Source organism: Scyliorhinus canicula, chromosome 7 (genome assembly GCF_902713615.1).
Source record: "Scyliorhinus canicula chromosome 7, sScyCan1.1, whole genome shotgun sequence".
Lineage (NCBI taxonomy): Eukaryota > Metazoa > Chordata > Chondrichthyes > Carcharhiniformes > Scyliorhinidae > Scyliorhinus > Scyliorhinus canicula.
In genome coordinates, this window is record NC_052152.1 from 113,398,122 (window position 1) to 113,422,638 (window position 24,517).

Here is a 24,517-nt window from a genome sequence, read left to right on the forward strand (position 1 = left end):
CGCTCGCCGTAAAAAACGGCGAGCAGCGATTTGTGGCGTGGGTTGGGCATCCGGGGGGGGGGGGGGGGGGGGGGGGGGGGGGGAATAGCAGGAGGGCGTGAAAAATGTCGGGAGGCCCTCCCGCTATTTTCACACCCGGCGTGGGGGGCGGAGAATCGCGCCCCCAGAGTCATGCTCTGAGGACCCAGGTTTGAATTCTACCTTGGGAGAAGGTGAAATTTGAATTTAATAAAAAATCTGGTATTAAAAGTCTGAAGACAGCTGTGTAAAAACACATCTGGTTCACTAATCTGCCTTCCTTACGTGGTCTAGCCTACATGTGACTCCAAATCTACGACAATGTGGTTGACTCTTAAATGCCCTCAGGGATGGGCAATAAATAATGGCGCAGCAATCCCATGAAAGATTTTTAAAAAACCTTCAAAGATATTGGTGAGCACCATTAGAGTGATATGAAAGTCAAAGTAATGTAGGGTAAGATGGGTAACCCCACCAAAAAACATTGCATGTTATGTAATAGTATGGAAAATGTTTCAAACCTGTACTTGTTTTATAATATTTCCTTCCGGATTCATAAGATCTGCCGCTAATTCTTCTTTCTTTGCCTTTAATTCTTTGACCATGTGTATTTTCTCTTCAAGTTGCATCATTATTGGGCTTCTACTTTCCAGCTGATTAGTTAACTCTTTATGACACAACATTTTTTTACGATATTTATCATACTCAGCCAGAAACTTGAAATATTTTTCTTCTTCTTCTTGTATAGCCAACTTTAGTTGCAAATTGTTTGCATTAAGGCTCCAGAGCTGGGCCTCCAAATCTGCACAATGTTGTTGACGACTTTCCGATTCATTCTCTAAATGGTAAATCTGTTTCTCCGTTGTCCTAATTTCCTGTAAAATAGCTCTATTTTCTTTTTCCAGTTCAAATAATTGGGCCTGTAAAATAAAATTGATGCATTTTATAATTGAAAAGTGAGCATTTATTCCATTCAGTTACCAATGAAGAAAACAGTACTTTAGATTGTTACAGTATTTCCAGAAGTAATGCCACATATTTAGATATTTAACTCTGGTGCAATTGATAAACAATAATATGAACAAATGCCATTAATGTTGTTCAGTCTCATATTTCAAATCTCAGATAAGTGATAATAGTTGGATAAGTCATAATTTAGTGAATTTGTATTACTGGTGACATGCATTCATTAAACAAAAATTGAATTTGAAAATTAATTGTTAGACCTTAGTGAAAAGTTGTGATCGAGCACAAAGCAATACAAATTATGCTTCATTATGCCACGGCACAGTCCCATGTGTTTAATAAATCAATTTATTACCTTTCTCTCAAACTACATATTGTAGTGAAAGCAATTTTTATGTTACAATTGGTATGAGCCAGCTGGTTTCTAGATGACAATGATCAATGAAAACTAAATGCAGAGCATTATTATGTTGCAATGAAATGTTAGGTTTTTAAGCAAAGTATATTAATTTAGCTGGGCCAATCCACTTGCCCAGCACATATTTGGGTTGTGGGGCGAAACCCACGCAAACAATAGAATGTGCAAACTCCACACGGCAGTGACCCAGGGCCGGGATCGCACCTGGGACCTTGGCGCCGTGAGAGAGCTGTGCTAACCACTGTGCTGCCCAGTGAGTCGTATGCTTAATAATTGAGGGGAGCCTATAGCATTAGGCATGTGTGGGCACCGTACCTGGACATGAAAGGATTGTGCTGGTGAGTGACAGCGGATTCATGAACAAGCACAAAGATCGGTGTGGGGAGGGTGCGAGGTGTCAGCCAGTGATCTGTGGGGGGGTTTGGGAATGTCAGTGGTGGCAGTCAGAAATGATGCCAGGAGAGAGGTGGTAATTTACCCTTGCAGCTTGGTGGAGGTCGCTATTCTTCCAATATTGGACGGCAAGACCTCCTGGTCATGCCGCGCGCGTTGACAGTGGCTGCCACTGCCTCCCAGGCGGCAATGCTGGCCCTGCTGCTCAGCCTCCGACCTCCTCAGGAGAAGAGGGGGTGGGGCTCTCCTTTGGCTGTCGCCGAAATCGGGAAAGGCGATTGGGTGGAGAATTGGTTTTGCCGCCGAAATCGTGGCGGGCGCCGTGTTCACGCCAAATCGCAATTCTCCAGTACCTCAAGAGCGGCGTCAATACGTTCTACTCAGCACCTACAGTAAACGCTGTTTGCATATCATTAACGGGCCTGACCCGGTATTCTCCGGGGCCTCCATAATTCTCCGCCTCCACTGGGGAGAATTCCAGACGCGAGATTCATTTTAAAAATTAGGGAAACAGGTGCCATGGCTGATGAGGAGACAGGACATGCAGAGGCTGCCGGTCCTGACACTGGCCGAGCTGGCTTGGGAGGTAGCTCTGCCATTGCTGGGTTGGTGGGGGGAAGAAGACGAGGAGACGGGCAGACAGGACGTGGTGACCCCCCACCCCTCACAGAATTGTGGTGTGCACCATGCGAAGATGTCTGCTCTTCACCCCACACGGACAATGGAATTGGAATTCACCAGTAATGGCGGCCATCCTCCTAGTCATCGCAGCATTGCAGCTGTACGAGATGGAGCTGCTTGAGGAGGGGGAAGCTGCAGCAGCGGCGCCTGCCCCAGAGGAAGAGGAGACAGCCAGTGAGTATGGAGAGCCAGCTGCCCAACAGGCTGAGGAGGAGGAGGTACAAAGGAAGTGGCGCATGAGGCTTCATGTGTACCGGTAGTGACTGTCATTTGAGGACCTGCCGGACAGGTCATGCCTTCAGCAACTCCGGCTGAGCAAGGGGACATATCTGCAAGGCGTAGATGACACCGTGGGGGTCTGGGGGAGGACACCCACTCTCGGTGGCCATCAAGATAATGGTCATCCTGAACTTTTACGCCACGGGGTCTTTAGAGGCGCTGAGTAGGGATCTGTCTGAGATCTCACAAAGTTCTGTGCACAGGTGCATTTGCGCCATCATGGCGGCCTTAGATGCCCAGTCGCGCAATAAATCCATTTCAACGTGGGCTGAGCCAACCAGGATGCCCAGGCAGCAGGGTTCACCGCCATCGCCGAGATGTCGAGGGTCCAGGGGTGATCGACAGGGTGCATGTAACCATAAGAGCACCTGCAGATGACAGGCTACTCTTCACAAACCGAAAGGGGTTCTATTCTTTGAATGCGCAGATAGTGTACGACTATCAGCTGCACATCATGCACGTCCGCGCCCGATACCCAGGTAGTGTGCATGGTGCCTTCATCATGGCTTCTTTGAGGTGCACCCCTGGCTGGGGAGATGGCTCCTGGGTGACCCGCTACGATCGTGGCTGTGACACCTATCTGGAGGCCACACAAATGAGGAGGCCCGCTACAACGGCACCCATGCAGCGACCCGGGGCGACATCGAGCGGTGCTTTGGCATCCTTAAGATGCGGTTTAGATGCCTGGATAGCTTTGGAGAGGCCCTCCAGTGGTGCTGGGAGAGTCGCCACATCGTAGTGGCCTACTGCGTCCACCACAACATTGCACAGCCGAAAAGTGACGTGCTGAAGGAGGATAAATGTCAGATCTTGTCCGATGAAGAGGATGAGGAAAAGGGCGAGTATAAGTATGACATCGGGCCCGGGCAGGCACCCATACAGCCAATGCGCATGGGATGTTCTGATCACCTCCAGGCTCACCGGGTGGGGGGGGGGGGGGGGGGGGGGGGACTGGCCAGGGGACCAGACACTGCTGTGGTGATGACTGGGAGCACTGCCATTGGTGCAGAGCATTGGTTTCCCATTGGCTCTGGCTGGTCATGTGCCTCTCGTCTGATTGGCTGGGACTAGTCATGGGACTGCTCACCAATTGGTTGAGAGGCAAGTAGACCCCGCCTCCGAGGCGGGGTATAAGTACCCAGGTTTCCCGCCGATCGGCCTTTCTCTGTAGTCGACCACCGGGCTACCGACTAGCTGATTAAAGCCACAGTTTGGATCTTCATTGTGTCTCGCGTCCAATTGATGGTACATCAATTTAATCAGCTAGAATTTTGAAATGGAGCTAAGCCTGACTGCCTCCGCACCAGCCCGCATGCCTCAAATGCGCCTGCAATCTTGAAACATTGGCAGGCGTGTTTCAACAGTTACCTGACAACTGCAGCCAGCAAACCCACCAAGGAGCAGAAACTCCACATCCTCCACTTGTGCGTGGGCACGGCGGTATATTCAATGATTGAGGACGAAAGCGATTATGATGCAGCCATGGATATCCTGAAAGGACACTTTCTCCGGCCGGTCAACGAAGTATACGCACGGCATCTCCTGACGACTAGACAGCAGTTCCCTGGTGAGTCAGTCGACGAATTCTATCAGGCCCTCACAGCACTAGGGAGAATGTGCGCCTGTCCCCAGGTTTCGGCGACTGAGCACATGGAACTTTTAATTAGAGATGCTTATGTTGCCGGCATGCAATCCTCCTCTATCCGCCAACGATTGCTGGAGAAGAACGCCCTCAGCCTAGCTGAGGCAAGGACCCTTGCAACCTACCTGGAGGTCGCCGAGCTGAACGCCCGAGCATACGCCCCCGGCCGCGCAGCAACCCCCTGGACATCATGGCACGCGCCAACCTGTCTTCCGCTGACCCCGACCCCCTCCCCCCAGGCCTGCTCTGCGGGACGCTCCGACAAGCTAACGGGGCCCCGCTGCTATTTTTGTGGCCTCTCCTAACACCCCCGCCCGCGCTGCCCGGCCCGCTCCGCTCTGTGTAAGAGCTGCGGGAAGAAGGGCGACCAAGTCGGTCGCTGCTGTTCCGTGCAGCGACCACGGATCCCCCCCCCCCCCCAGGGTCCCGCGCCGCGCACCGACCTCTCCGGCCCGCGCACCGGCCCCCGCAACAGGCCCACGGTCCTCCCGACCCCCGCTCCCGGCTGCTCCGACCGGCCCGCAGACGCCACTGACACTGCCCTCAGCTGCCACGAGGTTCCCACGGGGGCCACCATCTTGGGTCCCGGACGCCACGTGCGGGTCATGGGCGCCGCCATTTTGGGCCCCGGCTCCACGTGCGGGTCCTGGGCGCCGCCATCTTGGGACCCCTATTCCACTTGCGGGTCCTGGGCGCCGCCATCTTGGGCCAACACGGAAGGCCCTGCCAGCGATTACTCTGCCACCGAGGATGACCTGGAACCCTCGCCACGACTTGCTTCCATCACACTCGACCAGTCGCGACCACGCTCGCTCGCCAAGACTACGACAACGATCCAGCTCAACAGACACCAGACGAAATGACTACTGGACTCCAGGAGCACGGAAAGTTTCATCCACCCCGACACGGTAAGATGCTGCGCGCTCCCCATCCACCCAGTTAAGCATAAAATCGAATTGGCCTCGGGTTCGCTCTCCGTCCAAATCACCGGGTGCTGCATAGCGGACCTCACGGTCCAGGGGAGGGTTTTCAAAAACTTCAAACTCCTCATTCTTGGGCCTGGATTTCCAGTGCAACCTGCAGAGCTTAACATTCCAATTCGGCGGCCCTATTCCCCCCCTTACTGTCTGTAGCCTCGCGTCCCTCAAAGTGGACCCCTTGTTTGCTAATCTCACCCCAGACTGTAAACCTGTCACCACTCGGAGTAGACAATACAATGCCCTGGACCGGACCTTCATCGGGTCCGAGGTCCAGAGGCTCCTTAAGGAAGGAGTTATCGAGGCCAGCAACAGTCCCTGGCGAGCCCAAGTGCTGGTAGTACGGACTGGGGAGAAAAACCGGATGGTCATTGATTACAGTCAGACCATCAACAGGTTAACACAGCTGGACGCGTACCCTCTCACCCGTATTTCCGACCTGGTTAACAGGATCGCGAAATACAAAGTCTTTTCCACGGTGGACCTTAAGTCCGCCTACCACCAGCTCCCCATCCGTGCGAGTGACCGCAGGTACACCGCGTTTGTGGCAGATGGGTGCCTCTACCACTTCCTCAGGGTTCCATTCGGTGTCACAAATGGGGTCTCGGTCTTCCAATGGGAGATGGACCGAATGGTCGACAAGCACGGGTTACGGACTACCTTCCCGTACCTCGATAACGTCACCGTCTGCGGCCACGACCAGCAGGACCATGACATCAACCTTCAAAAATTCCTCCGAACCGCGAAACTCTTTAATTTAACCTACAATAAGGATAAGTGCGTGTTTAGCACCGACCGTCTAGCCATCCTCGGCTACGTAGTGTGTAACAGAGTGATAGGCCCCGATCCCGAACGTATGCGCCCCCTGATGGAACTCCCTCTACCCAACTCCCTCAAATGCTGCCTGGGCTTCTTCTCCTATTACGCCCAGTGGGTCCCCAACTACGCCGACAAAGCCCGCCCCCTCATCCAGTCCACCTCCTTTCCCCTGTCGATGGAGGCCCGCCAGGCCTTTAGCCGCATCAAAGCGGATATCGCAAAGGCCACGATGCATGCTATCGACGAGTCCCTCCCATTCCAGGTCGAGAGCGACACGTCTGACGTAGCTCTGGCGGCCACCCTGAACCAGGCGGGCAGACCTGTGGCCTTCTTCTCACGAACCCGCCACGCTTCTGAAATCCGCCACTCCTCGGTGGAAAAGGAGGCACAGGCCATAGTCGAAGCTGTGCGATATTGGAGGCACTATCTGGCCGGCAGGAGGTTTACCCTCCTCACAGACCAACGGTCAGTAGTTTTCATGTTCGATAATGCACAGAGGGGCAAGATCAAGAACGACAAGATCTTGCGGTGGCGGATCGAGTTGTCCACGTACAACTACGATATCTTGTATCATCCTGGGAAGCTCAACTGGGAGGCTCCCAATGCCCTATCCCGCGGTACCTGCGCCAGCGCGCAGATTGACCGCCTCCGCTCCCTCCACACGGACCTCTGCCATCCAGGGGTCACCCGTTTTTACCACTTTACCAAGACCCGCAACCTGCCCTACTCCGTTGAGGAAGTCAGGACCGTCACCAGGGACTGCCACGTCTGCGCCAAGTGCAAACCGCACTTCTACCGCCCCGAACGAGCGCATCTGATCAAGGCATCCCGCCCCTTTGAACGTCTTAGTATAGACTTCAAGGGTCCCCTCCCCTCCAACAACCGTAACACATATTTCTTGAGTGTTATCGCCGAGTACTCCCGCTTCCCTTTCGCCATTCCCTGTCCCGACATGACCACAACAAGCGTCATAAAAGCCCTCCTATCCATCTTCTCCCTGTTCGGTTACCCTGCGTGCATCCACAGCGACCGGGGGTCCTCCTTTATGAGTGACGAACTGCGTCAATTCCTGGTCAGTAGGGGCATAGCCTCTTTCAGGACGACCAGTTATAACCCCCGGGGTAACGGTCAGGTCGAGCGGGAGAATGGCACCATTTGGAAGACCATCCTGCTGGCCCTACGGTCCAGAGATTTCCCTATCCCCCGTTGGCAAGAGGTCATCCCCGACGCCCTTCATTCAATCCGGTCTCTCCTCTGTACTACTACTAATCAAACACCTCATGAACGTCTTCTTGTTTTCCCCAGGAAGTCGTTCTCAGGATCCCCTCTCCCGATCTGGCTGGCCACCCCCGGGCCCATCTTGCTCTGGAAGCATGTGCGGGTGCACAAGTCCGACCCATTGGTTGAACGAGGCCAGTTACTCCACGCCAACCCGCAGTATGCGTACGTGGAGTATCCCGACAGTCGGCAGGATACGGTCTCGCTCCGGGACCTGGCACCCGCCGGCGTGCGGCCTTCTCCTCTTCCATCAACACCCCCCCCAACCCCAATTCCCCCCAGCGCCCCCACGACCCAGCGCATATACCCCCCCTTCCCCGATTACAGCGTCTCCACCACCGGCCCGGGGTACGGAGACACATCTACGACCGACGCTCCCGGAGGCAAGGTCACCGGCTCCACTGCGACGGTCCCCCTGAACATCACGGGCATCCGACAGGCTGATCGTGACCATCTGATGCAACCATGGGACTTTATTGGACTCTATTGTCATTTTTTTGCATCCTAATGTAGTATGTGGTATTGTTAATTTTGCCACGAGCCAGTGGGCAGCCCATATCTTCGATTATCTCTACTCATACCACCAGTCCTCGGACCCCCCCCCCCCCCCCCCCCCCCCCCCCCGGCCTTCTTTCTCCACAACGGGTGAATGTGGTGATATGAGAGGGAACACTGCCATTGGTGCAGAGCATTGGTTTCCCATTGGCTCTGGCTGGTCATGTGCCTCTCGTCTGATTGGCTGGGACTAGTCATGGGACTGCTCACCAATTGGTCGAGAGGCAAGTAGACCCCGCCTCCGAGGCGGGGTATAAGTACCCAGGTTTCCCGCCGATCAGCCTTTCTCTGTAGTTGACCACCGGGCTATCGACTAGCTGATTAAAGCCACAGTTTGGATCTTCATCGTGTCTCGCGTCCAATTGATGGTACATCAACCGCATCCCACCCACAAGGCACCCCACCCCTGGTTATCGCCCGCCTGCAATCCCCTATGCGATTCCTACCATCTCACTACGGGGTGCAGGTCCTGGGTTGGCAGTCACAGCAGGTATGGTCCATGAGATGAAGGATGATGACAACCCACTCAGGGATGAGCTCTGGTGCTCCGCATCGTTTGACAATGTCTGACCCCTGTCCATGGTAGCACTTCACACTGGGTGATCCCTGCATGCAAGCTGGCCATTCCTTCACATGGTCCCATTAAATCCCCAGGAAAGGTAGTGGGGGTCACCGGAGTAAAGAGTGCTGGCTGAACCGTGGTCCCTGGGCCAAGCCCACCTTCAGCATCCGTCCTTCCATCACCCCCACCCCTCCCTCCCAATATGCTCCCTCTGCACGCAGACCAGCCAACCCTTCATAATCTTCTGACAGAGCACCGAGGCAGGTTGTAACATTGTACACAGGTGTTTAATGTGAAAACATATATACAGATTTGAGCCTTCGCTCCATTGCTAAACTGTGCCCTGCACCCGTGTCAACTAAACTGGTGTCTCCTTTTCTGGCCTTATGGGTCCTAATGCTAAGCCAAGGTGGATCCTCAGCAGTACATCAGGACTGGAGGTGGCCTGCTGTGATTCCTACCCTGTGATCTGAGTCCCCTTTGGCAGCCGTCTTTTAGGTCGACTGGACATGGATGGGCCCGGCTGCTGCTTGGGTGTCCCAGGTGGTGTGGTGCTGCTCTGTTCTCACCACTGCCCACAAGGTTAGGTGCATTGGCCATGATAAATTGCCCTTAGTGACCAAAAAAGTTAGGAGGGATTATTGGGTTACGGGGATAGGGTGGATGTGAGGGCTTAAGTGGGTCGGTGTAGACTCGATGGGCCAAATGGCCTCCTTCTGCACTGTACGTTCTGTGTTCTATGTTCAGATGCGCGAGTGACAGAAGGGGGGAGTGCGCGCTAATGTTCTCCAGTACCTCCCTTGCGGGAGTTACGGGCTGAAGCCCCATTACCTCCTTCTCCCTCGGGGTGCCCGATGGCCCCGAGCTACTCCATGACTCGGAGGTGCGAGCGGAGCCAACTCCTGAGGCTCCCCACTACCTGGCGCTGCCAATACTCAAGGTCCGCTGCTGTTTAGACCAGGGGCTGCATGCTCGCAGCCATGGAGCACAGGGAGTCGACCACCTCCATCTGGCACTGCGCCACATCACGCTGCGACTGTGTCACCACCTTCTGGCTGTGTACCACAACAATTAGTGACTATGCCACCTCCATCTGTGTCTGTGCCGCATTGGCCAGTGCCTGCGCAATGCCGCTGACATTCTGAGCTATGGCCTGCTGTTTCTGGGCCACACTCAGAAGCACCACTGCAATGTCCAGGTGGCCCTGACACACGGGCAGCCATGTCCTGGGCCTCAGTTGGACTCCTCCAACTGCACCTGGCTCAAGCTCCGGGGTGTCCTTGTGGGCCAAGGGCTCCTGTCCGTATCAGTATCATCCTCATCACTGACTGGCACCTGGGGTTCTGGCTCTGGCTGGGGTTAGAGATACCAGAAGTGCCCGCCCCATCACCAGCAGCTCCAGCAAGACAGAAGACAAGATACATATTTAGACTGCGGGCTGGGGGGGTAGAGGGGTATATAAGGGAGGGGGGAGTGTGGTGTATTGGCGAGAGGGTAGTGGGGTGTGTTGGGAGGAGGGAGATAGTGTGTTGGGGAGGGAGGTGTAGGGGTGTTGGTGGAAAGGGGTGTAGAGGTGGTGGTGGATGGTTGGGGGTGGTGGGGTAGTGACACACGTGCCACGGGAAACTGCAACTCAGCGGGGTCCCACTTCCTCGCCCGTCAACTGCCTTTCCCTCGGGCCCGCCAACCACATCCAGTGCCCTCTGCTCTGCTGCGGGTGAAGGGCTGGCGATCCCGCTCCAGTTTCTCCCTATTCCAGCTGTTTTGAGCGGCCTTCTCCTTGGGGGGAACAGAAAAAGCACAGTGTTAGGCGGTCTGACTCATGCAGCTGGGTACCCTGCCGTGGCAGCCGGTATGGGTGCCGACATGTGGTGCAGGGTGGGGTTTCGGCCACCCTCCGGGTAAGGATATGGGTAGCGTTACGGGTGTGTGGGATGGGGGTTGGTGCATAGTGCTGCCTTCTCACCCTGGCCGCCCTTCGAAGGCTGTGCTGCTTTTTCCATCACTGCTGGCTGGTCCGGACCCTGTTGTATACGCCGCTCATCATTTCTTCCACCTGTGTCCAGGCTGACAGCTTCCTTCCCACCCCAGGGTACCGGGTCGCCTGCCTCTTCTCCAAGGCATCTAGCAGGGTCTCCAGTTCCGGATCGGTGAACCTCGGGGCTGTGCATCTTGCTGCCATCTTGTTGGCTGAAATGAGTGCATGTAAGGAGTGAAGTGTGTATATGTGGCTGCAGCTTGTCAGCCTCCTGAGTGTCAATCACGGGTCTGGCAAATCCAACACCGTTTCTCATTGGAATCGATTGTGTTCCATGTTGTGCCGGTGCTAGCCCCTTGACGGTCATTGAATCGGTCCAGGTGCGACGCCAGTTTTTCTGTCATAGAACTCCATGAAACCTGCCCTGGCGATAGCATTTAGTCTCAGGAACGGAGAATCCGGCCGAGGATGTCCCATCGACAGCATTGAGAAGCCTGGCCAGATTGGCATCGAAGTGGGGAGCAGGTCTGTACGCTGCCCTGCTTGTGTGTTTACTGGGAGTGAGCGGTGAGGGAGCGTTTGAAAGCAGCACTAAGCAGTTAGTTGCGAGATGCTGAGATGCATGTCAGGTGAATCAGATGTCGAGACATAAGAACATAAGAACTAGGAGCAGGAGTAGGCCATCTGGCCCCTCGAGTCTGCTCCGCTATTCAATAAGATCATGGCTGATCTTTTGTGGACTCAGCTCCACTTTCCGGCCCGAACACCATAACCCTTAATCCCTTTATTCTATCGATCTTTATCTTAAAAACATTTAATGAAGGAGCCTCAACTGCTTCACTGAGCAAGGAATCCCATAGATTCACAACCCTTTGGGTGAAGAAGTTCCTCCGAAACTCAGTCCTAAATCTACTTCCCCTTATTTTGAGGCTTTGCCCCCGAGTTCTGCTTTCACTTGCCAGTGGAAACAACCTGCCCGCATCTATCCTATCTATTCCCTTCATAATTTTATACGTTTCTATAAGATCCCCCCTCATCCTTCTAAATTCCAACGAGTACAGTCCCAGTCTACTCAACGTCTCCTCGTAATCCAACCCTTTCAGCTCTGGAATTAACCTAGTGAATCTCCTCTGCACACCCTCCAGTGCCAGTACGTCCTTTCTCAGGTAAGGAGACCAAAACTGAACACAATACTCCAGGTGTGGCCGCACTAACACCTTATACAATTGCAACATAACCTCCCTAGTCTTAAACTCCATCCCTCGAGCAATGAAGGACAAAATTCCATTTGCCTTCTTAATCACCTGTTGCACCTGTCAACCAACTTTTTGTGACTCATGCACTAGCACATCCAGATCTCTCTGCACAGCAGCATATTTTAATATTTTACCATTGAAATAATAATCCCTTTTGCTGTTATTCCTACCAAAATAGATAACCTCATAATTGTCAACATTGTATTCCATCTGCCAGACCCTAGCCCATTCACTTAACCTATCCAAATCCCTCTGCAGACTTCCGGTATCCTCTGCACTTTTTGCTTTACCACTTTAAGACAACCAATAATGGTGAGGTACACGCGGGGGCTCATTTTCGGCATTAAATGTCGTTGAATACGGGCTGTGATCTCACCAGCACGGCCGCAGAGAAACACCTGTCAAACATGCCCAAAACGACACTCAGAAATGTTTCAATTGATTCATGCCTAATGTATTCTTTTTCAATTTAGAGTGCCCAATTAATTTTCTCCAATTAAGTTGCAATTTAGCATGGCCAATCCACATACCCTGCACATCATTTTGGTTTGTGGGATGAGACCCACGCAGACATGGGGTAAATTTGCAAACTTCACATGGACAGTGACCCAGAGCCGGGATCGAACCTGGGCCCTCAGTGCACTGAGGCAGCAATGCTAACCACTGCACCACCGTGCCACCCATGTCCAATGTATTTCAATCAGAATGTTGAATGTATTTTTAAAAATTGATGACTTAAGACTGGGGCCACTCATAGTTTACGACTCTTCGACGAGGCTGTGAATCATATCCTATCCTCCAGCTTTAAATGCCTCCTGAGTCAATCCAATTTGGTGAACATCTGGGCTAACGTTTCAGGTCAGCCACCTTTCATGAGAACTGGGAAAAGTGTTTTTGTAACACTTAAGAAAGGCCATTCGGTAGGTCTTAAATACAAGAATTATGTACATATATGCAGTAAAGGGTTCAAGGTAGGAACTGTCTCCATGTTTGCTTGTGCACATGACTCTGTCCAACACTCGACAGCCCCCTAAATGTGAGTGATGTAATGGAATCACATGAATCTAGAACTCACTGCCTGAAATGGTGGTATAGGCAGGAACCCTCACAACATTTAAGAAATATTTAGATGAGCACTTGAAATGCTATAACATACAAGGCTATGAGCCAAATGCTGGAAAATGGGATTTGAGTAGATAGGTGCTTGATGGCCAGCAGGATACAATGGGCCGAAGGGTTTCTTTCCATGCTGTAAAAACTCTATGACTCTCTAAGAAAGGACTCAACATCCAATAGCTCCACACTTAAGATGAAGTTCAATACAGAAAAGTGAGGTGATGCATTTTGGTAGGAGAAACATGAACAGACACCAAAAAAAAGAATGGAATTGTTAAGGCGGTGTAGAAGGGGCCTGGGTGTATATGTACCTAGATCATTGAAGGTGGAAGCACAGATTGAGAGAACAGTTAATAAAGCATCATGTATTCTGGGATTTATTAATAGGTGCATAGGGACTAGAATGGCACAGTTGCGCAGTGGTCAGCACTGCTGCCGAGGACCCAGGTTCGAACCCGACCCCGGGTTACTGTCCGTGTGGAGTTTGAACACATTCTTCTCGTGTCTGTATGGGTCTTGCCCCGATGGATTGGCCACGCTACATTTCCCGTTAATTGGGAAAAAAATGAATTGGGTTCTTTAAATTTCCAAAAAAATAATAGGCACAAGGAGGTTTTGCTAAACTGATACAAAACACTGGTGAGACCTCTGCTGGAGTATTGTGTACAGTTCTGGACATCACACTATAGGCAGGATTTGAACACATTGGAGAGTGCAGAAGGGGTTTACAAGAATGGCTCCAGGGAAGAGAAACTTTAGTTTTGAGGATAGATTGGAGGGGTTGGGACAGTCCTCCTTGGAGATAAGAGGAGGTTTGATAGAGGTGTTCAAAATTATGAGGGGGCTGAACGGAGTAAATAGGGAAAAACTGTTCCTACTCTTAAAAGGATCAAGAATGAGAAGGCAAAGTTTTTAAATGATTTTCAAAAGAAGAAAATGTGATGTGAGAAAAACTTTTTCATACAGTTAATGGTTCAGATCTGGGGCGCGATTCTCCGCAAATGCGGAGAGTCGTGAAGGCTGCCGTGAAACTGGCCGTGTTTCATGGCAGCCTCCGCGCCCCCTTCCGGGACCCGATTCTGCTCCCCGGTCGGGACTAGCAGCGGGGCCCCGTGAACCTCGGCATCGCAGGCTTAGCGAACTTCGCTAAGCCCGCGCGCCAAGGTTAACGGCGGCTGACGCAAACGATGACGTCAGCTGCGCATGCGCGGATGACGTCATCACGCATGTGCGTGAAACACGCGCATGCGCGGGCCGTTATGCCCCTCAGCCGCCCCGCGGACTGATCCAGCGGGGCGGCGGAGGAACAAAGAATGCGCGGGGTTCGGACCCGCTGCCCGCGATCGGTGCCCACCGATCGTGGGCCCATGCCACCCTTAGCACGGCCGTGGTGCGGCCGTGCCAATCGGTGGCATGGTTCTCCAGAACGGCACTTTGCGGCCGTTTTCACGAACTGTGAGAGCAGGTGTGTTGGAGTTCGTGAAAACGGCCGTAAAGGCCTGGGAAATCGTCCCATCGGCTAGGGAGAATCGCTGCTCGCCGTGTCGTGGGGCGGCTGTGGGGGGGAGAATAGTGGTAGGTCGGGAAAAATGTCGGGAAGGCCCTCCCGCTATTCTCCGACCTGTCGTGGGGGGCGGAGAATCGCGCCCCTGGAATGCACTGCCTTGAAATGTGGTGAAGGCAGGTTCATTTGAAGTATTAAGGAGGACATTAGATGATTATTTGAATAGAAATAATGTGCAGCTGTGCGGGGAAAATGCAAGGGAATGGCACCAAGTCATAGTGTTCATTTCGAGATCCTGTGCAGGCATGATGGGTTGAATGGTCTCCTTCTGTGCCATAATAATTCTGTGATTCTGTGAAAACGCCACTCTTTATTTGTGAGGATTGGCAGTGGAAATGAACAAGATATTGAACAAGAGAAATCATGTTTTTTCCTCACTAATTTATCAAAATGCCTGCACAACAGTGCAACCTTTCTGATTATGGTCCTGTCAGTTGTGAGTAATAAATAACAGCTTTTCATTTTACCTTCGTATAACAAGTTATTGATATCATGTTTGCATCTAAAATATGCTTTTGAGCCCATGTTTTTGCAAGATCCTGACTATAGAACAGCATGCATGGTACACAAGAATTAATGTGAAACTATGTTTCCTCGATGCAAAATAAGCCAATTTACCTGCAAGTTACTAAGAACGCTCTTGCTTTTTTCTGCCTCTACCGTTTGTTGATGTTGTTGTTGTGCTACTTCTTTAACTATCTGCGAAAGTGAGAGCTCTGTTCTTTGTCCAGCCATACCTCAAAAAGTAAAAATCAGATATAATTAGTATGTCAATTATGTCATTTTCCACTGCATTCTATATAAATGGACAGGGAGATGGGAGAAGGAGAGTGGGAAGCCCTGTGTGTAATGCTTCCCTGCAATGACAGTGACAATTACTAACCCAGGAAGATGCTGCTAATATTGCATTTTTCCACGAACTTGATTGAATTCTAAGTCGTGCATCTGACCACATTTTCACACCATCACTTGCACCATCTATTTACATCTATATAACATGTTTATACTCCATCTCTGCTCAGCTCATCTGCTGCTGGTACCCTTATTTATGTCTTTGTTGCTTTTAGACTTGACTATCCCAATGTATTCCTGACTGGCCTTCCATGATCTGCCTCTATAAAGATGAAGTAATCCAAAACTCATACAAAGTCCCATTCACCCATCAACCCTGTGCTTGCTGACCTACACTGGTTCCTAGTAAAGGAACGTTACAATTTTAGAATTCTCATTCATAATCCTACATGACCATACCTATCTCTGGAAACTCTTTCCACCCTGCAACATAGAACATAGCACATAGAAAAATACAGCATACACAGGCCCTTCGGCCCACAATGTTGTGCCGAAACTTTGTCCCTAGATTAATCATAGATTATCATAGAATTTACAGTGCAGAAGGAGGCCATTCGGCCCATGGAGTCTGCACCGGCTCTTGGAAAGTGCACCGTACCCAAGGTCAACACCTCCACCCTTTCCCCATAACCCAGTAACCCCACCCAACACGAAGGACAATTTTGAACACTAAGGGCAATTTATCATGGCCAATCCACCTGACCTGCACATCTTTGGACTGTGGGAGGAAACCAGAGCACCCGGAGGAAACCCACACACACACGGGGAGGATGTGCAGACTCCGCACAGACAGTGACCCAAGCCGGAATCAAAGTGGGACCCTGGAGCTGTGAAGCAATTGTGCTATCCACAATGCTGCCGTGCTGCCCTAAAGAACAAATTAATGTACACTCCATCATTCTACCGTAATCCATGTACCTATTCAATAGCCGCTTGAAGGTCCCTAATGTTTCCCACTCAACTACTTCCACAGGCAGTGCATTCCATGCCCCCACTACTCTCTGGGTAAAGAACCTACCTCTGACATCCCCCCTATATCTTCCACCATTCACCTTAAATTTATGTCCCCTTGTAATGGTTTGTTCCACCTGGGAAAAAAGTCTCTGACTGTCTATCTATTCCCCTGATCATCTTACAAATCTCTATCAAGTCGCCCCTCATCCTTCTCTGTTCTAATGAGAAAAGGCCTAGCACCCTCAACCTTTCCTCGTGAGACCTATTCTTCATTCCAGGCAACATCCTGGTAAATCTCCTTTGCACCTTTTCCAAAGCTTCCACATCCTTCCTAAAATGAGGAGACCAGAACTGCACACAGTACTCCAAATGTGGCCTTACCAAGGTTTTGTACAGCTGCATCATCACCTCACGGCTCTTAAATTCAATCCCTCTGCTAATGAACGCTAGCACACCTTAGGCCTTCTTCACAGCTCTATCCACTTGAGTGGCAACTTTCAAAGATCTATGAACATAGACCCCAAGATCTCTCTGCTCCTCCACAATGCCAAGAACCCTACCGTTCACCATGTATTCCATATTCATATTTGTCCTTCCAAAATGGACAACCTCACACTTTTCAGGGTTAAATTCCATCTGCCACTTTTCAGCCCAGCTCTGCATCCTATCTATGTCTCTTTGCAGCCAACAACAGCCCTCCTCACTATCCACAACTCCACCAATATTCGTATCGTCTGCAAATTTACTGACCCACCCTTCAACTCCCTCATTAAGTTCAACTCCTTCATCAAGTTATTAATGAAAATCACAAACAGCAGAGGACCCAGAACTGATCCCTGCGGTACGCCACTGATAACTGGGCTCCAGGCTGAATATTTGCCATCCACCACCACTCTCTGACTTCTATTGGTTAGCCAGTTCGTTATCCAACTGGCCAAATTTCCCACTGTCCCATGCCTCCTTACTTTCTGCATAAGCCTACCATGGGAAACCTTATCAAATGCCTTACTAAAATCCATGTACACTACATCAACTGCTTTACCTTCATCCACATGCTTGGTCACCTCCTCAAAGAATTCAATAAGACTTGTAAGGCATAACCTACCCCTCACAAATCCGTGCTGACTATCCCTAATCAAGCAGTGTCTTTCCAGATGCTCAGAAATCCTATCCCTCAGCACCCTTTCCATTACTTTGCCTACTACCAAAGTAAGACTAACTGGCCTGTAGTTCCCAGGGTTATCCCTATTCCCTTTTTTGAACAGGTGCATGACATTCACCGCTCTCCAATCCCCTGGTACCACCCCTGTTGACAGTGAGGACGAAAAGAACATTGCCAACTGCTCTGCAATTTTATCTCTTGCTTCCCATAGAATCCTTGGATAAATCCCGTCAGGCCTGGGGGACTTGTCTATCCTCAAGTTTTTCAAAATGCCCAACACATCTTCCTTCCTAACAAGTATCTCCTCGAGCTTACCAGTCTGTTTCACACTGTCCTCTCCAACAATATGGCCCCTCTCATTTGTAAATACTGAAGAAAAGTACTCGTTCAAGACCTCTCCTATATCTTCAGACTCAATACACAATCTCCCGCTACTGTCCTTGATCGGACCTACCCTCGCTCTAGTCATTCTCATATTTCTCATATGTGTAAAAGGCCTTGGGGTTTTCCTTGATCCTACTCCTGGCTATCTTGTATCCCTCCAGCGCCCTGTCTGAACCGTCGTTCCTCAGCCTTGCATAAGTATCCTTCTTCCTCTTAACAAGCTATTCAACCTCTCTTGTCAACCATGGTTCCCCCACTCAACCATCTCTTCCCTGCCTGACAGGGACATACATATCAAAGACACGCAGTACCTGTTCCTTGAACAAGTTCCACATTTCAATTGTGTCCTTCCCTGACAGCCTATGTTCCCAACGTATGCACTTCAGTTCTTGTCTGACAACATCGTATTTACCCTTCCCCCAATTGTAAACCTTGCCCTGTTGCACGCACCTATCCCTCTCCATTACTAAAGTGAAAGTCACAGAATTGTGGCCATTATCTCCAAAATGCTCCCCCACTAACAAATCTATCACTTGCCCTGGTTCATCACCAAGTACCAAATCCAATATGGCCTCCCCTCTGGTCGGACAATTTACATACTGTGATAGAAAAGCTTCCTGGACACACTGCACAATTCACCACCCCATCCAAACTATTTGATCTAAAGAGTTTCCACTCAATGTTTGGGAAGTTGAAGTCACCCATGACTACTACCCTGTGACTTCTGCACCTTTCCAAAATCTGTTTCCCAATCTGTTCCTCCACATCTCTGCTGCTATTTGGGGGCCTATAGAATACTCCGAACAAGGTGACTGCTCCTTTCATATTTCTGACTTCAACCCATCCTACCTCAGGAGGCAGATCCTCCTCGAACTGCCTTTCTGCAGCTGTTATACTATCTCTAATTAGCAATGCCACCCCCTCACCTTTTTTACCACCCTCCCTAATCTTATCGAAACATCTATAACCAGGGACCTCCAACAACCATTTCTGCCCCACTTCTATACAAGTTTCCGTGCTGGCCACCACATCCTAGTCCCAAGTACCGATCCATGCCTTAAGTTCACCCACCTTGGGCGAAATTCTCCGACCCCACGCAGGGTCGGAGAATAGGCGGGAAGCGGCGTTATTTCCGCTCCCGCAGGTTTTTCAATTCTCCCGCCGGTCATAAACTGGCGTTGTGCAAATCCCGCCGGCAGCCTGTGAAAACAGCTGGCGCCGGCGGGATTTCATTTAAAAAAAAACTTACCTCAAATCTCCGGCCCGGATGGGCCGAAGTCCCGCCGCTGGGAGGCCTTCTCCCGCCGCCGAGGTTTAAACCACCTTGGTGGCGGCGGGCTCAGCGGCGCGAGCAGGCCCCCGGGGTCCTGGGGGGGGCGGGGGGCGATCGGACCCGGGGGGGTGCCCCACGGAGGCCTGGCCCGCGATCGGGGCCCCTCGCTCACTCTGCGGGGCAGTGCCATGGGGGCACTCTTTCTCCTTCCGCTCCGCCACGGCCTCCGCCATGGCGGACGCGGAGGAGAACCCCGCATCGCGCATGCGCCGGCAGTGACGTCAGCGGCCAGCTGCCGCTGACGTCACTGCCGGCGCATGCGCCGACCGCCGAAAGCCTTTCGGCCAGCCCCGCTTCCGACGGCGCCGGGTGTTTGCGCCAGTCTTCTGGTGCAAACTGCTCCGGCGCGGGGCTGGCCCCCAAAGGTGGGGAGAATTCCCCACCTTTGGGGAGGCGCGACCCCTGAGTGGTTGGCGCCACTCCCCTACGCCGGCACCCTCCGTCACGCCGGGTAGGGGAGAATCCAGCCCCTTATTCCTGATGCTTCTTGCGTTGAAGTATACACACTTCAACCCATTTCCTTGCCTGCAAGTACTCTCCTTTGTCAGTGTTACCTTCCCCACTGCGTCACTACATGCTTTGCATCCTGAATATCGGCTACCTTAGTTGCTGGACTACAAATCCGGTTCCCATTCCCCTGTCCAATTAGTTTAAACCCTCCCGAAGAGTACTAGAAAACCTCCCTCCCAGGATATTGGTGCCCCTCTGGTTCAGATGCAACCCGTCCTGCTTGTACAGGTCCCACCTTCCCCAGAATGCTCTCCAATTATCCAAATACCTGAAGCCCTCCCTCCTAAACCATTCCTGCAGCCACGTGTTCAACTGCATTCTCTCCCTATTCCTAGCCTTGCTATCACGTGGCACCGGCAACAAACCAGAGATGACAACTCTGTCTGTCCTGGCTTTTAACTTCCAGCCTAACTCCCGAAACTCATTTACCTCCACACCCCTTTTCCGCCATACATCGCTGGTACCAATGTGCACCACGACTTCTGGCTGCTCCCCCTCCCCCTTCAGGATCCCACGATCCGAGACATCCCTGGCCCTGGCACCCGGGAGGCAACATACCTTCCGGGAGTCTCGCTCGCGACCTCAGAATCTCCTACCTATTCCCCTAACCATTGAATCTCCTATTACTATTGTTTTTCTATTCTCCGCCCTTCCCTTCTGAGCCCCAGAGCCAGACTCAGTGCCAGAGACCTGGCCGCTGGGGCCTTCCCCCGGTAGGTCATCCCCCCCAACAGCATCCAAAACGGTATACTTGTTTTGAAGGGGAACGGCCATGAGGTATCCCTGCACTGTCTGCCTGTTCGTTTTCTTTCCCCTGACTGTAACCCAGCTGCTCTTGTCCTGTGTACCTCCCTCTACCTCTTCTCTATAACCCCCTCTGCCTCCCGGATGATCCGAAGTTCATCCAGCTCCAGCTGCCTAACATGGTCTCTGAGGAGCTGGAATTGGGTGCACTTCCCGCAGGTATAGTCGGCGGGGACACCGGTGGTATCCCTCACCACCCACATCCTACAGGAGGAGCATGCAAGTGCCCTAGCCTCCATCCCTCTTACTTTACAGAATATAGCTGCCCTGTGGACCAACTGGACCTCCGCCCACCGACTCTGCTCCCAGTCAGCTGCACTCTCTGTAAACTCTTGGCTCCCTTCTCGCTCTTTGCGGAAATGAAATGAAAGGAGCACCTTGCTCCCTCCTCACCTAACACTCTCAGTCACCAAACTCTCACTATAGCACTCAAATGCACCAAATTCAGCACTCAGTGCAAACAAAGTAATATCTGCGTAATTTTAATTCTGACCTGCTGAGCATCCTCACCATGGCTCTTTAGGCAGCACCTTCCAAACCATGACATCTGCCATCTAGCAGGTCAAGAGCAATAGATACATGGGATCACCACCATCTGGAGGTTCCCCTATAAGTCTCGCACCACCCCGATTTGGAAATATATCGCGTTTTCTTCATTGTCCCTGGGTCAAAATCCTGGAATTCCCTCCCTAATAGTGTACCTACATCACATGGACTGCAGTGGTTCAAGAGGGTAGTGCACCACCACCTTCTCAAGGGCAATTAGGGAAAGGAAACAAATGCTGGCTTAGCCTGCGAAGCCCACATCCCATAAAAATGAAGTAATTAAAACATTAAAATTGATCCACTATTGGTGGCTATGGTTTCAGCTGTCCAGGCTTAAACTTGAAATCCCTCCCGAAGTCTCTGTCCCTCTCCCTCCTCCTTTATGTCACTTCTTAAAATCTCTGGGTGAGATTTTCCGTCCGTTCACGCCAGCGGGATCTTCCGGTCCCACCAACTGTGCACCCCCACCACGGCTTTCCTTTTTGTTTGAACACATTTTATTCAAACTTGTATCAAAGTAGGTTGCAGCAAATAAACACCCCGGGAAACATTCTTCCCAACAATCAATTATATAGTCTGTACAGATTTTTCTCCTTTTTCACCCCCCCTCCCCATCACCTACCCCCCCCCCCCCCCCCCCCCCACGACAAACAGCTCCTCAAACACGGTCACAAACATCCCCCACCTTTTCTCAAACTCCCCTGCTGAGCCCCTTAACTCATACTTTATCTTCTCTAACCGCAGGAAGCCATACAGGTCACCCAACCATGCTGCTACCCCCGGTGGCGATGCCGACCGCCACTCCAGCAAAATTCGTCACCGTGTAATCAGAGAGGCGAAGGCCAAGACATCGGCCTTCCTCCTCTCCATGAGCTCCGGCTTCTCTGAAACCCCAAATATTGCCACCAAAGGGTCCGGGTCCACTCCCTCCTCCACTATCCTGGCTAAGACCGCGAACACTCCCGCCAAATCTTCCCAATTTTTCACAACCCCAAAACATGTGCGCATGATTCGCTGGTCCCCGCCCACACCTCTCACACTCAGGGCAGGGCAGCACGGTAGCATTGTGGATAGCACAATCGCTTCACAGCTCCAGGGTCCCAGGTTCGATTCCGGGTTGGGTCACTGTCTGTGCGGAGTCTGCACGTCCTCCCCGTGTGTGCGTGGGTTTCCTCCGGGTGCTCCGGTTTCCTCCCACAGTCCAAAGATGTGCAGGTTAGGTGGATTGGACATGATAAATTGCCCTTAGTGTCCAAAATTGCCCTTAGAGTTGGGTGGGGTTTCTGGGTTATGGGGATACGGTGGAGGTGTTAACCTTGGGTAGGGTACTCTTTCCAGGAGCCGGTGCAGACTCAATGGGCCGAATGGCCTCCTTCTGCACTGTAAATTCTATGATCTATGATCTGCTACCCCCTGAAAGAACAAACTCATTCTCGCCTGAGTCATATGCACCCTGTGCACCACCTTAAACTGTATCAGGCTCATCCTTGAACAAGAGGAGGTCCTGTTTACCCTTCGCAGTGCCTCACTCCATACTCCCCAATTGATCTCCATTCCCAACTCCGCTTCCCATTTCGCTTTGATCTTCACCACCTGCTCGCCTCCCTGCTTCCCCAGCCACTTATATATATATCCCCAATTCTTCCCGCCCCTTCCACATCCGGAAGCAGCAGTCGCTCCAGCAGGGTGTATCCCGACAATCGAGGGAACCCCTTCCAGACCTTTTGTGCAAAGTCCCTAGCCTGGAGATACCTGAATTTACTACCCCTCGGCAGCTCTACCCTCTCCCTTAGCTCCTCCAGATTGGTGGACCCTTCCTCTAAATACAGATCCCTCACCTTGACCAGCCCCACTTCCCTCCACCTCCAGTTTTCACAATCCATACCCCCCGGCTCAAACGCATGATTCTCGCACAGCGGCGTTAGCACCGACATCCCTTCCACCCTAAAATGCCTCCTCAGCTGATTCCTTATCTTCACTGTGGTCTGCACCACTGGGCTCCCTGAATACCTACTCAGAGCCATTGACAATGCTGCCATCACCATAGCCCTCAAACTAGACCCCTTACAAGATTCCTCCTCCATCCCAACCCACTCTTCCGCTTCTCCTTCCCACCACCGCCGCACCTTGTCCACATTCGCCGCCCAATAATAATGAAGCAAGTTTGGCAACGCCAACCCCCCCTGCTGCCTCTGCAGCAGGGTCCTCCCCACCCTCGGCACCTTCCCCGCCCATACAAAGTCAGAGATGATTGTGTCCACTCTTTGAGAAAAGGCCTTTGGTATAAAGTTCGGGAGAGCCTGAAAGATAAACAAGAACCTCAGCAGAATATTCATTTTCATCACTTTGACCCTCCCCGCCAACGTTAAGTGCAGTGTATCCCACTTCCTAAGATCCTCCCAGGCCTCCTCCACCAGCTTCGTTAAGTACCACTTATGGAGCCCCGTCCATTCCGTCGCTAGCTGAATCCCCAAGGACCTAAACCTATCCCTCGCTACCGTAAATGGCATCCCCCTTAAATTAGCCTTAAATGTGCCAGCTCATTCACCGGGAATACCTCGCTTTTCCCTACATTCAGCTTGTATCCCGAGAAACCTCCAAACCTCCCCAACAGGCCCATAATCCTTCCGATACTCTCCAACAGATCCGAAACAAGAGGTCATTGGCATAGAGCGACACCCAATGCTCCTGTCCCCTCATTATTCCCTGCCACTCTGCCGACCCCCTGAGAGCCATCGCCAATGGCTTTCTGGCCAGCGCAAACAGCAGCGGCGACAACGGGCACCCCTACCTCGTACCCCTGTGTAAGTCAAAGCTTCGTGAGCTCATATCATTCGTCCTCACCCTCGCTCTTGGCGCCACATACAGCAACCGCACCCATGCCACAAATCTCGGCCCAAACCCAAACCTTCCCAAAACTTCAAAGAAGTACCGCTGCTCCACCCGATCAAATGCTTTCTCTGTGTCCATGGACACCACCACCTCCGGTACCAGAGCTCTTGACGGATTCATCACCACATTCAGCAGCCGTCTTATATTACTCGCGAGCTGCCAGCCCTTCACGAAGCCTGTTTGATCTTCTGCAACCACCCCCGGGACACAATCCTCCATCCTCCCCGCCAAAAACTTAGCCAATACTTTCACATCCGTATTCAATAGTGATATGGGTCTATATGACCCATCTTCCACCGGATCCTTGCTTTTTTTTGCGATCAGTGTGATTACTGCCTTCTTCATCGTCTCCAGCAACACCCCCTCCTCCAGTGCTTCATTAAATCCACCCAACAGATGTGGTGCCAAGTCCGCTGCAAATTACTTATAAACTTCTGCCGGGTACCCATCCGGCCCAGGGGCCTTCCCCGACTTCATACCCCTGATACTATCGAGCACCTCCCTCAGCCCCAGAGGCTCCTCCAATGCCTGCCTCTTTGCTTCCTCCACCTGGGGAAATTCCAGCTCGTCCAGAAACC

At 51.8% G+C, this 24,517-nt stretch overlaps 1 protein-coding gene across 1 annotated transcript in view; it reads right to left on the minus strand.

The window, feature by feature from the left end:
* Nucleotides 1-24,517, minus strand: part of LOC119969286 (purine nucleoside phosphorylase LACC1-like) — a 190,105-nt gene that overhangs the window by 137,581 nt on the left and 28,007 nt on the right. Inside the window, exons 2-3 of the mRNA XM_038802703.1 lie at nt 15,121-15,239; nt 540-938 (exon numbers count right to left, since the gene is read on the minus strand). Of these exons, the coding sequence (XP_038658631.1) occupies nt 540-938; nt 15,121-15,239 (518 nt within the window). The remainder of the gene's footprint in view (nt 1-539; nt 939-15,120; nt 15,240-24,517) is intronic.